The 16,669-nt window shown below is 34.8% G+C and overlaps 1 protein-coding gene across 2 annotated transcripts in view; it reads left to right on the top strand.

Moving 5' to 3' along the window:
* The window catches only part of ADAMTS20 (ADAM metallopeptidase with thrombospondin type 1 motif 20), an 86,106-nt gene that overhangs the window by 46,939 nt on the left and 22,498 nt on the right, over window positions 1–16,669 (top strand). For both annotated transcript variants that reach the window (XM_038155170.1, XM_038155169.1), the window contains exons 19-28: window positions 715–841; window positions 1,521–1,731; window positions 2,229–2,393; window positions 3,054–3,218; window positions 4,905–5,027; window positions 5,886–5,993; window positions 7,034–7,198; window positions 7,425–7,715; window positions 8,051–8,212; window positions 9,662–9,838. In XM_038155170.1, coding sequence (XP_038011098.1) covers window positions 715–841; window positions 1,521–1,731; window positions 2,229–2,393; window positions 3,054–3,218; window positions 4,905–5,027; window positions 5,886–5,993; window positions 7,034–7,198; window positions 7,425–7,715; window positions 8,051–8,212; window positions 9,662–9,838 — 1,694 coding nt within the window. The remainder of the gene's footprint in view (window positions 1–714; window positions 842–1,520; window positions 1,732–2,228; window positions 2,394–3,053; window positions 3,219–4,904; window positions 5,028–5,885; window positions 5,994–7,033; window positions 7,199–7,424; window positions 7,716–8,050; window positions 8,213–9,661; window positions 9,839–16,669) is intronic.

The following is a 16,669-nucleotide window of genomic DNA, read 5'->3' as shown; positions in this document are numbered from 1 at the left end:
GTCTTTTGTACTCATTTATTTATCTTTTTTTGATTATCTGCTACATGGGACAAAGCTGTTTAAAGATCTATTTGACTATTTAAAACTGTTACTCTCTAGGCTATTCCAGTATAAAAATAAAGCTACAGCATTTATGAAATGTGTCTATATAAAAGTATATGAACACAGATTTTTGACAAATACTCTTCTTAGTGGGTGCTAAAAAAGCCTGTAAATATGTGATGGTGAGTTTCTTCTGATTGTATACATGCTCATGTTAGAGAAGCAGAACAGCTGTCGACTGAGGTATTTCTCCCAGAACTCCGGATCTTTTCGGTACCTTGTGATCAATTTTTCTGCTTCTTTAAGGGACAGGATCACAGTGTCTAAGTTAACATGGTGGTTTAGGAAATATGTTAATTAGCAGGACATACATGATGTGTTTGGAATACTTAGCCTGATCAGTAAATGGACTGCTGCACTTTTGTAGTTCTCTGGAAGTTGATATCCTGTGAGACCACTCTAGGACAGCTGGGAGGTGGAAAAGGTGACTGGAAAAGGTTGTTCTCCACCTGGAATGTAGTGAGCTGCACAAAGGAGCGTGTTTGTGCAGAATCTGCTGTGTACAGCAATTTGTGTTAATGGGGCATCTCAGTTCCTAGCTGATGAATGGAATCCATAAGGCAGTGTTTCTTATTTTAGCCCTTTATTAACTACTTCTGATGCTTTTTCAAGGTATTCGAAGAAGAAGAATGACATGTATACGTAAAAGTGATCGTGTGGTAGTGTCTGATCAAAGATGTGAACTTATACCCACTGTACCAAGTGTCTTCGAGGAGTGTAATACAGAGTGTGAATTAAGGTAAAAAAAGTTCCTAACTGATGGAGTTATTGTGGTCTTCTATGGTCTTATTGATTGACATTGAAACAAGGTAATTCAGATTGCTTTATTGTCTCTCCCTTCATCCCTCTCTACCTTCCTCATCCTTTCCATCTTTCCATCTCTCCTTGTTTTCCTTAAATCTGTTGGTGTAATGGCTTTATCTATGATATTTACACCTTCAACTCCACTAGGGTACTTTTCTAATTTTTATTGGTAAAGTGCAAAATATCTTGTTAAAATTGTGAATCTGTTTTATATATTCTGTCACAAAAAATTGTATTGCTGCATGAAATACATTTTCCACCAGCATTGTATTCACAACTGGAAATAATTTGAAACAGGCTGGGGTTTTTGCACTCCAAGATAGCCCGCACTGAAATATGCAGAGGATGAAGAGTAAGAATTATAGCTTACATTTTTCAAAGTCACCTAGGAGATTAAGATAAGAGATCCTTTAAATTTAAAAAAGTTATTTTAAGCCTATGAGTCAAATTCTTTTATATTGCTTTCAAAATCCAGTCATGAGATAGACTTTACAGTTTTATTTGTTCCCTAAAATGCATCTCTATATTCACATTATGATTCTTGGTACATTCTCATATGAATGGTCATATTTTTTAAAACATAGTTAGCTTTCTGTAACAGTTTGTCATTTTAGGTGGCACAGTGTTGGCAAAAGTGACTGTACATCGAAGTGTGGCCCAGGACATCGGTCTGTTGAGATCCACTGCATGAAGTACTCTATTGCAAGAGGACTCAGTGCTCCAGTGGAGGATAAGTACTGTGCTGATCAGCAGAAGCCACCAGCCAGAGAGCCTTGCCATGGTGACTGTACGTTAAGAAGTTGGCACTACACAGAATGGTCAGAGGTACGTATTTAAAACTTTATAATTGTACCATGCAGTTCTAGTTTAGCATTCATACAAAATTTTTTATCTTCTATATTTTTTTTTTACTTTAATAACTTAAAGGAAACAATGTTTGACAAATACAGATATGTAGAATGAGCTAATACCAGCCTTTATATTTCAGCAACTTGCTTATATTTTTAGAATAGGTAGCTCGTTTGCAGCTTGGTTTTGGATGTCAGCAGTGATGATCTGGTAATTAAAGGTGTATATTTTATTTACTTAATAACTTAATTCTGTACAATTCTAATTTTCTTATTTGTTAGAGTTTTATCTTGGAACTATTATACAAAGAGCTGAATTTATCTTAAAGGAACATATTGACATTCTGTGGATTAAATGGAGTACACTTTTGTCTGGCACAATCCTTAATGTCTTTTACCTTTAAGATTGATAATGTATTTTGGCCTAGTTTTATTGTCTTTTATTGTCTTGTTTCCTGTTTCATAACTATACAGTGTTCCAGGAGCTGTGCAAGAGGTGTCAGAACCAGAGAAGCTTTTTGTATGAACAACTTGGGACGTCATCTTCCTGACAGAGAATGCCAGGAGCTTCCAAGAGTTGTAACACAGAGCTGCAATGAATTCTTATGTCCAAGCTGGTCTGTTACTGACTGGAGTGAGGTAATGAAACTTTGTAAAACTTAAAGTACATTTGGTCCTGGTCATCGATATTAAAATAAGCTGCGTTAAGGGTTTAGGGGTTTTATTTTATTTTGGGCCACATGGTTAGGTTATGAAAGTTCTTAAGTCCTATGATTTGTCTGATACACATCATACATATACGACTGGCATGAGAACACTCCTAGAATTTATTTTCTCCTTAATTTTGTTACATTAAAATGAGGTAATGAAGATATGTAAAGTAAATGTATTTGCAGTAATTTGCATACCTTCCTTTTTTATGAAGCAATGATGACTATACAGCCGACTGTTTAATAGAAATAGAATAATTTTATTATAGGTTAGATGGATATAAAAAAATTGTGGACAGTTTATGCTGTGATATATGTGCTATTATTGTATTGGAAATAAATTATCTGCACATAGTTTTCATAATTTGCAGCTTTAGAATATTAATAGTAATTTATTTGTATTATCATTTGAATTGAACTTAGCAGAAAATAAATAGTTAGTTAAAAAGTAGGGTTTTTTGGACTACTTACATTCATGAGTATTTTTGCTATTTATAGGATTTTAAAAATGTAACAAGTTACTAAAAGAAATTGACACCTTAATGAAGATTCATGTCTCTGCAAACTGATGTTTATAATAATTTTACAGTGTCCGGTGACATGTGGCAAAGGAATGAAGCATCGTCAAGTCTGGTGCCAACTTAATGATGAGCAACTGAGAGATGATTTCTGTAACCTAAATGACAGACCAGAGTCAATAACACCGTGTGAACTTCATGAATGTGCATCTTGGCAAGTAGGGCCTTGGGGATCAGTGAGTACATAAGGATTTGTGGCTTCTTGTTTTTTAGTTCAGGCTATGAGCAATCACAAAACAATACTTTTTAAACACTTTAGTTGAATCTTAAGCAGTCGTTTTAGTTTAATTGATTCACATGTTTGTTTGCAGGGTCCTATTGGCTATCTAACTTGTAATTTAGGAGCACCCATATAGAAGTTAAATGCCTAAGAAAGTAATTGGTTCTGAACCTTAATATCAATGTTTTACACATCAGTGTATTACATCACCAGAATAGTGAAAATGAGGGTAGCAAACTGTTCAGATGAACGAGACAGGTAAAAGACCAAGTATTTATAGGTAAGTGGGCATATTCAAGTGGTAGCTTCAATTAACACAGATCAGTCTTCAATCTACAATATACTTCAATCAATCATAGCAACTTATTTGCTAATAATAGCAGGGAAAAGGACATAGTATTTTATTGTTACATTTTGTTTTTATCTTCAGTGATAAAAAATCTGCTATCTCTTTATGTGAAAGTGCTGCTGAAAAATATGTTCCTGTGTGACACTCATTGAATGTAAACCAAAGTGGATTTGAAGCGCTAGGAAAAAGTGAATTAATTTGTGAAGGAAACTTTTGCCAGTAAATAGATGAGAATTAATTAAAAATATGAGGTACTCAGCTTCATGTGGCTTTTATAAGATCAGGTTACTTAAACCAACAGAGTACTTATCCAAGAAACAATGTTTCTTGGATATTAGCGGGAAATCATAACCAAATAGCAGCTGATCTTTATTTTATTATGTACAATCTGTTACTAAAATACAGAATAAATATACCTTTAAGTATATTTTTAATTAATTAAGTATATTTTTAATTTAGACAGTTCTTTTACTTTTTTACCTTAAAGATAACCATACTGTTATCTAACATAATGTAATCTTGTGATCGCAGGGCCATGAATTTCCATTCCTACAAGCTAAATACAAAAGTTAAATAAAAGATTAATTTAGTCCCATGATAGAATCCTTATGAATAAAAAATAGTTTTTTGAAATAGCTTTTACAAGTAATTTAGCAATCTATGTCACTGGAGCAGAACTTTTCATTGCAGTTTTTCCACTGTACCACCTGGTAATAGCCATTCACAACCAGGTTTTTACAAGTACTTGTGCTTGAACCACAACATGTATAGGGATAGGATTTGTGCCATAATATTTTCAGCCATCTAACGTTTTAGAGAGGCTTTGAGTGCATTCTGGTCAAACTTTGTAGTGAAGGGAAGGATATTTACCAGCTGCAGTTAATGATTTATTTGAAGCTACTCCTTACCCCTTCCTTTCCCCTCCTCTGCTTTCTCTTCACCAGTTTTTATTGCTGGGCATGACATTATACAGCATGGATTGTCCCTTTGATCAGGTCAGGTCAGCTGTTCTGGCAGTGTTACTTACCAGTCACCTGCCCAACCTCCAGCCTACTCACTGCAGGGGATAGAAAAGGGGAAAGAGAAAGCCTTTGTCCTGCACAAGCACTGTTCGTTGGTGTGCTATGAACACTGGTTAAGTACCTGATGGTCTGCCACAAAGGAAGTTAACACCATCCCAGTAGTCATTCCTATTCATTCTAGAAAGAGTTGCAAAGTAGAAAATGTTATTAAAAATGAAATTTGGTTATAAATAGCGCTATTTCAAGTGTGTGAAACTGCCGCCTTCACCAGTGTGCTGTAACCTGCGGACGCGGATACCAGGTGCGCGCAGTCAGGTGTGTTACTGGGACGTACCGTGTTATTCTGAGCGACGACAGGGACTGCAATGCTGCCACTCGTCCTAGAGACAGTCAAGTAAGTTAAGAAACACCTCTCTACTTCTCTGTCAAAAGTATCTGAATACAACTCTTTTCTACTGACTCTATGTGGGAATTCTGAGGGCATCACTTCTAAAATAAGAACAAAATACTGAAACTCTATGCTTTTCTTCACAAATGTGAAATTTTACCTAGAGAAGTAAAAGAAGGGTAATTCTAAGATAGGTTTGAAAGTTGGTATGTGATGTTGATAAAGTGTATGACCTCAAGGAATCCAAAGGCCTGTGATTATTTGGCAGTAGGGGAAGCTCCAACATGTAAAATATTGTAAGGACACTGCTTGCCATCCTGCTTAATAAATAGTACCCAACTGGCTTCTTTAATAAGCTTCTAAATATAAAAGCCAGTTAATTACTGTAGTTTATTTCTGCTTAGATGTGCAAACACTGGGTTTGATTATCCTTTGCCTTTTTAATTGTGGTACCTGTTTGGCTACTGACTGAAACTGGGCAAATTTATATTCTCAGTAGCTGAAGGTATGAAGGACAGGATAGCACAGCCACTGTCTTTTCTTGGTCCTTCTGTGCTGCCTGTGGCTCTGAAGCAGGAAACTGTAATGTCTATGCTCCTTCTCTCCAACAAGTTGGCCAAAACTGTTCTTTCTCAAAATGCTAATATTATCAGTTATTGCTAATGCAGTTTTAAATCAAATAAATTTTCTTTGACACTCCATTTAAGATGAAACAAAGCAATTCAATGAAAGGTCTTTGAATAATTCTGGGGAAAATGTAAAAGGTGATATTTACATGTTAAATAAATGCTAAACATTTGCTTTTCATTTGGCTCTTCCAAAATGTGTATTTGAAAAGTTGTTTTTTTTTCCTCACCCCCACAGGAATGTGAATTGCCCTCTTGTCCAGAAAATACAAAATTATGGACTACTTCACTTCCTCTAGTCCATGTGGGGAAGGTGACCCAATGGAGATATGGATCATGGACCCCGGTATGTAATATAGCAGTCACACCTTGCAGGGTAGCCCTCCACTCATTCACCCATTCACCTGTGAAGCTTTCATTAAGATATTTTTTCAGACTGAAATATTATAGATTAAAAAGGAGTTCTAATATTTTCTTTAAAAAAGAAACTGTTTCTTAAGGAGCAGATAGACACTTCCAGCAAACTGCGTGCTTCAAATTCAACCAGGAAAAATAATAGGAAAAAAAGCAGAATTCTAGGAGCTGGGGTTCTGGGTGAAACAGTTTTTGTATAATTGCCAGTGCACTAGGAAGTGTTTTTTAAAATGTGATTGATCAGTTTCTAAATATTTGGAATATATTTGATTTTAAAATATTATTTAAATATCTTATGTGAATAGTAATACTAAACAGTTGGCATCTTTAAAGATCTAATTTGACTTTTTTTTTTAAATAAGCATTAGTAAAACAGTTTCTACATAAATTTTCTTCAATGCAAGGTTTTTATTTTGATAGTGTTGAAAATTAGTTTTACTTGATAGCGATGAGAAAATTGAAAATCTATGAAGTGTGGATGTGTCTGTTAATCCCTTGAGATATTTAACAGAACATATAATGCAGTTATATTTTTGCACAGCTATTTTAACCAAGCAGCAGTAAAGGGTGCATAAACTGGGGCTACTCAGCAGTTCTTCATTAAGTCCACCTTGAACTTCTCAGCTATAAAGGCATCAGAAGGGGCTCAATGGAATCTGCAAATACAAACCATAATGGCAAATGGATTATTAATATCTGTTTTTATTTTAACAGTTCCTGTAAATATTGCATCCCTGTGAAACAACAAAAGTGTTCTGGAAGTTACTGATGTTTCTGTTGCTATTTGCAACTGCCTAATTATTCATGTCATAGTTTAAGTGCTGTCTGTTTATATACACTGAAATGCTTCATGAGAATTAAGGCCATGCAATTCAGTTTCAGGCCAACAGAAACTATGTTAATAATTTAGACGCTTGCATGATCTTGTTTTAGTCTCCTAAAATGTGATGACCTTGAATTGTTCACTGGCAGTGCTCTGCATCCTGTGGGAAGGGCGATCGTGCTCGCTATGTGAGTTGTAGAGATGCTCATGGAGAGATAGCAGATGAGTCTTTGTGTGCTCATTTACCACGACCACCTGAAATTTCAAGCTGCTTTAGCCCATGTGGAGAGTGGAAAGTTGGAAATTGGTCCCCTGTAAGTATTAATTGTAACAATTTTTTTATGTGTGTATTTAGATTATTGGCCAAGCCTCTGTTTAGAAATTGAGAGTTCATTTTTCTTTTTTTTTGCAAGCGTGATTGAAATTGCATCACTTGAAAAAACAAAGTATATGTTTGTTCTTGTCAAAAGTAAATATAAATATATTTGTTTATTAATCTTCAGTGTTCTGTGACAAGCACTGTGTTAATCTTTTGGTCAGTGCACAGTTACGTGTGACAGTGGAATAGTAACAAGACAAGTCATCTGTGTCAATTATCATCAGCAAATCAGTGAGAATTACTGTGATCCTGAAGGCCGACCTCCTAAGGAACAAGAATGTAACATGCCACCATGCCCACCAGTTTATCATCATGTTCCAAAACTACATGGCCATCCAAGCCATTTTCCAGAAACAGGTTACCTCCCAATACACCCTCCGCAAGACAATTCAAACCAGTGGAACCATCCTTCCGTGGGAGGATATCAATGGAGAACTGGACCCTGGGGAGCAGTAAGAAATTTTTTTAGAATATATTAATTTGTTCTGTCACTTGTGTGTTAACACTTCTAGAAATGTTATTGCAGTACAGATTCGGTCAAAACAAAAGTACATTCATTTTAAAAAGTATTGCTATTCTTGTTCTTATTATTATTCAGAATATAATAAATTTTAACTGTATTTTTTCTGTCATTTCAAATTTAAAATACTTCTGCATAGTAGTAATTTTTATTTGAAAAGTTCAGTTTTGAGAGTTAAGGTTTAAAACTAAGCTGCTATTTTAACCAACATATTTTACATTTCTTTGATCATGCAATGGCAAAATGTATCTTTACCTGTTTTGGTAGTGCTCTAGTACTTGTGCAGGTGGATTTCACCGCCGAGTTGTAGTATGTCAAGATGAGGAAGGAAGAAGTGCCAGTAACTGCGATGAGGCAACAAAACCTTCAGAGTTGAGACACTGTGATGCTGGACCCTGCCCACAGTGGAACTTTGGGAACTGGGGAGAAGTAAGACCATTTCACTTACAAAGGGGAACATTGTTTACTACATAAGCTTAGAAGTAAAAGCATAATTATGTGATTGTGAGTGGAACTGAACACCTTGTTTTTACTTATTTAATAGCGTTTAGAATTTAAAAAGAGTGAGTTTCAACCTGTTTATCTAAACTTTATTCTTTGATCAAATCCAGAACTGTAGTGGAAATATGAGTTATGTAAATATACATCCAAAAGAAGTAAGAATTGTGTGAGGCTAAGGATATACAACATCAACAAATCATATAGTTGTTGTACAACATGTATCTTGAGACACAGAAAATTATATTCTGTTACAAAAAGCTGGATTGTATGTGGAAAAACCACAGTGCAATAGCTAGTCTTAAGAAAAAAAAAAAAGAGAGCATAAGAAGCTGTAGAGAACCTTTATTCCATGTAATTTCATAGGTACTAACAATAGTAACTGCAAGTAGTAGTGGTTACTGGTTTGTAGTTAAAAATTAGAAGTATGGAGACAGGATCGTGCATGTAAAAGTCGTGCCTGGGTCAGAACATTTTGATGGCACATTTGATGTTATTGGACATGTTAATCTCCGTGCTGTGTGATGTCATATCTTGACCACACACTCCTGCTGAAATGCTGCAGAAAGAGTTAGAGCTGATTATTTTTGCATTTATTCTAATCTAACCTCTTGTGATTCTTGCCCACTTTTCTTACTTTTGCAAATCAATTACTGGAATTGAAAAAAGAAGAAAAATTGGTTGAGTGACTTTTTTGTGTTACCTCTTTTCTCCTTGTTTTGGCCAGATTTAGCCGTTCAGTTCTCAAGGTCAATCTAAAAGTCATATTTTTTCTGTCCACAGTCATAGACTTGGGATACAGTTCATGCAGATGATGCAGTTTTTTTCCTAATTTAGAATCATTGAGAATACCATAAAAAGGTTTGAAATATTATAGGTTGGCTTTCAGAGGTCATTAGGAATGAGAATTGGTATTGAAGAATTGCAGGCTAACTGAAACCCAGAAAAGACATCCTATAAGTATTTTACACTTAGTCTGTATAAACTGGACTGTGTAAAAGTGTGCCCAGTATCTGAGTTTTGTGCCAGTGTCTGGCAGGGAAAATGACTTTTAAGACGAATTTCCATATTTTCCTCGTATTAAAGAAAGAGATACATGCACATTGATTCTCACAATTTCTTCTCCTTAATGGAATGTCTGTAACTGAGACTTTCTGCAGAAAATCACTTGATAAACCATGAAGTGTCATTTGGTAAAGGTTTTAGTGAGAAAATTACATGAGATTAGACTTTAAGTCCTTATTCTTGAATAGAGTGTCCAGGGAATATGGAAATAGACTAGTGAATAATATTATGTACTGATGATTGCTATATATTTTGGTTTGATGGTATGTGATGACTGTTAATAACAATTATTGCATATAAAATTCTGTGTTTCAGTGTACTCAGACTTGTGGAGATGGAATAAAGACAAGACTGGTGATTTGTCAGCTTCCCACTGGCCAAATGTTGGGTGATCAAAACTGTGAAATTCTAGACAAGCCACCTAACATGGCACAATGTAATGTGCATTCTTGCCCTGGTGATGTTTCTTGGCATCGGGGACCGTGGAAATCGGTACGATAGCATTCAATAATATGTTTTGCTTTCTTTTTCTTTCTGTCACTCTATTTCCCCATGTCTTTTAAAAGATTTTATGTCATTTTTTAAATTTTATAACAGGGAAATAATAATGCATGTGGAATATAGTCAATGTAGTTTTATAAAGAAATTGTTCCTGCAGTCATAGAATTGAATGAGAAGCAGCCATTTCCTTCCGTGGGACCAATATCATGGTCTGTTAAACTTCACAGGGAGTATTTTGAAAATTACTAGAAATCATCATAACTGGTAACAGTACCTAATAGGTGTCCCATTTGTAAGGATTACAATTTGATATGTGTTTAAATTTACAAGTTTATGCTGTAAATTGTGCTGTAGTATTATTTACGTATTTATATTTGCAAAAACACCCTAAACTTTTTAGTGCATAACTTTTTTCCTATAGTGTATTTAAGTACAAAATAACTCACATCCATGTATATTATACTCTGTCATCAAACATTTTGCTGCATATTACTTGTACATTTGTGTATAAAAGTTTATATTAGTGGTTTTAAAACAGGGACTAATTAAAGTTATCTGTGTATAACTATGTATGTAACTATAATATGTTATTGTCTACATGTCACTGTCTGTTAATGTGTAAAAATGCCTACTGTAATCACCATTAATCATTCAAATTGCCACTAGAAGATTATTAACATACTGAAGTAATCATAGCAAGCTCTGCAGTGTAGAGCACATTATAATTCCCAAGCTGTGAATTTGACAACAATATTGATTATTGTGCTAAATTCTAAGGGAAATAAAGGCAATCAAAGGAGGTTGGATCCAGTTCTGGTTCCATCAAAATTAGTAAAAAACCTGTCATTGACATCCCTGAGAGATGGTCTGGGACAACACTTATTTGGGTTCTCTTTGTTAATAAAATGATGTAATTTGTCTCTTTGAATTAATATGGCAGCATTTTAAAAAAAATGTCCAATTTAAACTATAACGATTGCTAATGTTTGTATAAGCTATTCTGATTTATTGCAAAGAGACTGTAAAATGTAAGTTTGATTTAATGGTTTACCACAGTTATCTCTTTCTTCCACTACACAAAGCAGAGTTCAGGGTTTGTGTTTAGCAAACACCAGAATATCTCATTTAGCCATTTTCCAAATAATTAGCGATGACTCGCTAATTAATATTTATCAGGTGCTGAGAAGACAAGCAGGGTTCAGCATACAATTGCTTTTGTACTCAATATTTGTTTTTCTTTTAGATCAAGAATTATTCCCAACCTGTTTGTTCTCTGAGTAATTCAGTTTGCCCTACAATAATAGATTACCTGTAAGATCTTGAATTGTAAATGCTGTGTATGGCTTAGTTTTATAAAGATTTTCATGTTGGTTTATTTCTCAAGTGACATAAAAAGCCATTTTAATCCTTCAAAAACTAAGTATAGAATGGATTCTATTAATATCGGAGAGAAAGGCCTATTTTATATATAATTGCAAGCTCTATGGTTAAGCCATAAAAGATTTAATTTCATCACACTATCTGATACCACAGAAACAAAGATAGCAGATTCAGGAAATAAAAGCAGGCTCACATATTAAATATGCTGTCATTTAAATAATTTAGCTAGTTTGGATGCTGCCAATGCAGAGATTTCATTGGTTTTTGTTGCTGTTTAAGCAGAGCAGAATTTATTCATTAAGGATGACTATTAGGAAGGAGCAGTAAAACTTTAGTCACAGGAGCACTGTTGTAGCCTAGTACAAAGAGCTTTGTTTAGCCATAGTTGACTAGTGCTTTTTTAGTTTGGCAATAGATCATGGCTGGCCCCGATTATCTTACACATTTCTGGCATAAAATATGCTCTAATATAGGGAACTTTTAATGACTAGATGCTCTCTGGCTGCAGAAGTCCTCAAGCCTGTCACATCTACACTTACCCCTATCTCTGTAAGATTGGAAGAACCAGAAAATAACTATTTATATTTTTCACGGAAGTGTTGAGTAATATTTCTGTGCCAGGTGAGCAGTGCATCAAGCTTTTGTGTCTACTAGTGGGATTCCAGTGTTAAAACCTAAGCAGAAACTGTTATGATGAGCTTCCAAGATGATCTTGGAAGTCTTTTCTAACCTCCATGATTCTGTGATTCTAATTTGTCTGTATTTAAGAACAGGGGACTTTTAGCAGTATGCTTTGTAAGTACATTTGTTTTATTATTATAGTTGTTGATTAAGCATACACAACATAATTAACATAAAACAAATCTTGTAAATGCACAAAAGGGCCCTTGCAAGGAAGGTTCAGTTTTTGTTTAGAAGCCAGAATTTTGGTTGATGCTTTCTGCAGTTTAGCAGCTGTTGGCTGTTTCACTTTATGGTGTCTGTCAGTGGCTACTGGAGGTGACCCTCACAAAGCTTAAAGGCTGTGTGCTCCTCTGTTCCTGGTTCGTGCAGTTGTCCAAATGGGTGTGAGGAAAGTAAATCTCAAATTCTAAAGGTTTATTCCTTTAATTTTATATATTTTCTAAAGATTTTAGGAAGCTTGGGCTGGAATTACACTTGAGGAATAAAATAAGCTGTTCATAAATGGGAAGACAACACCTTCAGGCTTTGCATAGTGAGGAAAGTTTGCTCACATTTTTAGACAACAAGAATTTTAATTAGGAGTTTGATCTTGTTTTTGGCCCTGTGTACTTTTTCAGTGCCTGCAAAAACTCTTGAAGATCCAGGTACCAGACAGCAAGGTTTCTGCTTAGGCAGTTGGTGGTAGCAGTTGATATTACCTTGGAAGCTTTGTATTTCATTTGGGCAATCAGTTTTTGTATGAGTGTTGGTAGTTACCTAATTTTATCAAGAAAATTTTTACCAAATATGTCTCAATTTGAAATATGTTTGGTTCTCATCCTTTCTTGTTTCTTTAGAAAGAATAGATAGCTCCTTACAAAAGATAATTATATTTTGTTTGTCTGAAATGCTTATAAAATAAAAGTTTTCATTCTTTTTCTTTTCCTTACTCTTAGGATTTGTATGTAATTCATAAGTATTACTTGTGATTTCAGAGAAAATAGGCATGAAAACAATGGATTATTTTCAAAGTTACCCTGAAGTCTCAGAAATGTGTTACTGCCATTTCTTACTCCCCTTCAGACACGTGATGTAACATTCTTTAAACTGGCTGTCTTTCTAGTGCTTCAGTTTTCTACTTACTTGCTCCAGAATAATTTAGATGTAATTCTGTCTTTGCAGTAGTGGAAGAAATGTACTATTAATTTTTAAGTACATGAATCTATTTTTTAGAAATAGTCCCAGTTCCCTTCCAGTGTTGTTACTGCCAGGCATCCCATTGACTTCCCCAGGAGCAGAAGCAGGCCAAATTTTCATACATAAAATATTTATTTGTTTTCATTTTAATGCAAAAATTCTTGCTATGTGTGATAAGTGCCTTCATTCACTTTTTCTAATGTGTAAAAAGTATTTATATCTTTAAAAATAATCTTTTATATTAAAAGGGAATTCAGAATCAGTGAACTTGGTTTTCAAAACCACCTTCTGTTTTTTACCTCTACTTCTGCTGCTGCCTAATGTTGAACTTCAAAATACCTCATTGCCAATACAGCACATTAAATTAATATCCCACTGCCTGAAATCTTGATGTTAGCATCTGCTCTTCATTTTTTAAAACTTTGGAAGTGGGAGGGGGGCCTTATCAGAGATAACTGATAGCAGATGTCACTGCCCAAATAATGTCATAAAACAGTCTTGGGGTAGTGAATTTTATTTCAGGTCATTCTGATAAAAATGAAAGAAAATATTTGTTTCCAAAATTCAAAAACAAAATATGTGTGTAATGTTCATCAAGAGGAAAATCTCCTGTTTGGTGCTATGTTGCCTGTATAGCTTGAAATAATAAATAAGTTATAATGTATGTGTAATAATTTAATTTAATGACTGTGACTTGTGTCTGTGAAATACAGTTGCATTTTAACCCTTCTTTTTCATGCATGTTGTGTGGCTTTGTGTTTATATTTATTGTGCTCTTTACTAAGGAATGTTAATGTTTAAAGCACTTAAAAAAATAAAGGGTGGGACAGATACTAACCACTTTTGCTGAAAGTGAGGGTTTTCTTTAACCTGTGTGTTGAAATTAACTTCATACGATACTTCAGTGACATTGTTTTCATAGGGAAAGCTCTTACACAAAAAAAAGTATTGTTACTAATACAAGCAGCGTTGATGCCATTGACCAGCTGGACTGAAATAGATAGATAGTCTTTGATAGTAAAGCTGAAGGATCCTAGCTCCTGAATCTTTCACTGGAGCTGTGGCCTTGTCCTCTCCCACTTTGTGAGTGACAGAACACAAAGAATGAGGATCACAATATAATGCTCAACTCTTAATGTCAAAGACATAACATGGTTTTTACATTCCTAAAATACTTTTGTCAGGAAGAGGTTTGCAGAACTTTCAGACCTTCCACTTAGAAAGAGGACAAGTAAGAGTGGGACGTAATCAAAATAAAAACAATAAATAATTATAAAATCACACCAAAAAAAAAACCCCACGCAAAAAAAAAAAAACCCAAACACAAAACCCCAACAACCAGAATATAATAAAAGGAGAAAAGAAACAGGTAATGTGTAATACCATGCCTAAATACATACAGCCATTTAGTGAGAATGAAAGGAATGTGAAGCTACTGGTGTATTTATTAGAACTTTCAGAGAAGGTGAAGGGTTCTAGTTGGTCAGATCCTTGCGAAAATCATTCTGAGCGGCCTGTGTGTGTGGCAGCTTCAAAAACCCCAGCCAGAACTCATAAATGTTGATTCAAACTGGGTTTGGAAGTCAGATTTGAAAGTTTTTAAATAGATATTAAAATGTTAGCATTCTCAAATAGTTGTGAGGGTCAATACACATTTTTATTACCTGGAATGGGTTAGGAAATGAACATTATGTTCTGTACTGCATGAGTTCCTAGTCCTTTCTTTGAAAACCAGTAATTGTGGGAGACTGGTGACTCCCCTATGATAGGCTGCTCTATTGATCAGTGTATGTTCTAGCATTTGTGGCCCTTTCCCTTCACTGTCAGCAGGATTAAACACTTAGATTTCCTGCTGAATCAGTCCTTCAGAAGCTTCCATGCCTGCTCCTATTTATGTACAGGAAATGTAATGTTGGAAATATTGTTAGTAAATTGAAAATATACAGAAAAGTGGCTTAGGTTGAAAGGAAACTGGATTTCAACATGTGAAGGTAGGTAAAATGTTGCATTTCTCATCCAAAATATATTTTCATGCTAAAATAATATTTAATATAAATTGGGAGGGGGGGTGTTAATTCATTCAGTTGTATTTAGTTAAGTGCCATAGAAAAAGTTGTATTTTCTATGCTTCTGAGAAGTTTAGAAAATTTCTGACAATACTATATTGTGCCAGCACATATTGCTTTTTATTTCAAGTTTTTTAAAGTTTAAATACGAAATCTTAGATTTTAATCAAATGAAAAAATTGATGTGATATGATGGTTTTTATAGAGCAGAAAGGCATGCAGAGCTTATGTATTTGTCATTTCTTTAATTTCTGAGCTACTGTTTTGCTGTTGCTAACAGGATGAAAAATGATAAATCAGAGCTTGCACTTGCTGGGAACCAGCATTTCTTTTGCTTAAGTTTAGATTTTTGCAAACTTAGCTGAAACTAATTCATCTACTGTTGTAAAACCATCTTATGTCTACTTTTGTAACAAGTTAATTAAAAAGGCCCTATCTCTTAAGATAATAAAATGAAGTTCTAAATAGTTAAAATATTACAAGAAATGGCCTTTTAACTGTGCAACCCCTTTGTGTAAATGTAGCTTCCATAATATCATCCTCCATCATATTAAAAATGTGCTCCAACTTTCATTGTGAAGACCTGTGAACAAAATGTCCCTCTCAAGTGGCTAAAGTTACTTTTCAGTGAGAGTGCAGATTATGTTATTCCTGTGCATTTGTTTGGTTTTCCCCGGCTTCACAGGAGGCTGGAGGCTAAACTACTTGTGATAGAGTCTGTTAAACTGTGTCCAGTTTTTGGAAGCAATAAATGGACTAATTTTTGGGTTGCTGTTTGGTTTTCATGGAGGTTTTTGACCACAGCTGCTGGATGAACACAGATACATCTGTTACTCTCTGTTTGAAAAATGTGTCCGGAAATTTATCCATTTATTTGAAACAGAGAGAAACCCCTGCATTTCTTTTTCTCATGGTGGATTTCCTGTTTCCATTTCTGCCAACCTTCTTTCTTGATGCTTGCACTTTACTCACTGCGTCCAGTGCTGCTGCTTTCATGTAATTGCTTAAAAGTGTTACTAGGGCTGCATGGCTGTGGTGTGCGGAAAGATGAGTCTTGCTGAAGTCTGGCCAAGTCATCAGTTTGATGTCTGTGATGCTGTAATGGTGAAAGTGCCCATATGAAGTTCTTGCAGAAGGTATCAAAGGCACAGGGCAGGGCTGCAATTTTGTAAATTTGACACAGATTTATGCTTGTAGATTAGATTTTCGAAAAGACCTAGTGAGAGTCTAGCTCTGTTCCTCACTGCCACTGAATTCAGAAGGAAAAGTAAGGCAGAATTATTTGTTGAGGGTGTTGGGTTTTGGTTTTGTTTTTTAATTTACTAATGTTTCTGTATTTTTAATTGTAATTTATCTCAGTCTGTTGTATATGTCATTCAACTGAAAGATGATAAAAGATACACCTACCAGATAAGTTGCTGCAGGAATGCTGGCTGAACACAGTAGTTTATCTGTTCTCTTACTCTCAATTAATAAGCTGAACATACTTTTCATTGTTTCAATATACACTGTCATG

This window comes from Motacilla alba, chromosome 1A (genome assembly GCF_015832195.1).
Source record: "Motacilla alba alba isolate MOTALB_02 chromosome 1A, Motacilla_alba_V1.0_pri, whole genome shotgun sequence".
Taxonomy (NCBI): domain Eukaryota; kingdom Metazoa; phylum Chordata; class Aves; order Passeriformes; family Motacillidae; genus Motacilla; species Motacilla alba.
Note: the sequence above shows the minus strand (reverse complement) of the source record. Positions and strands in the feature narration are given on the sequence as shown.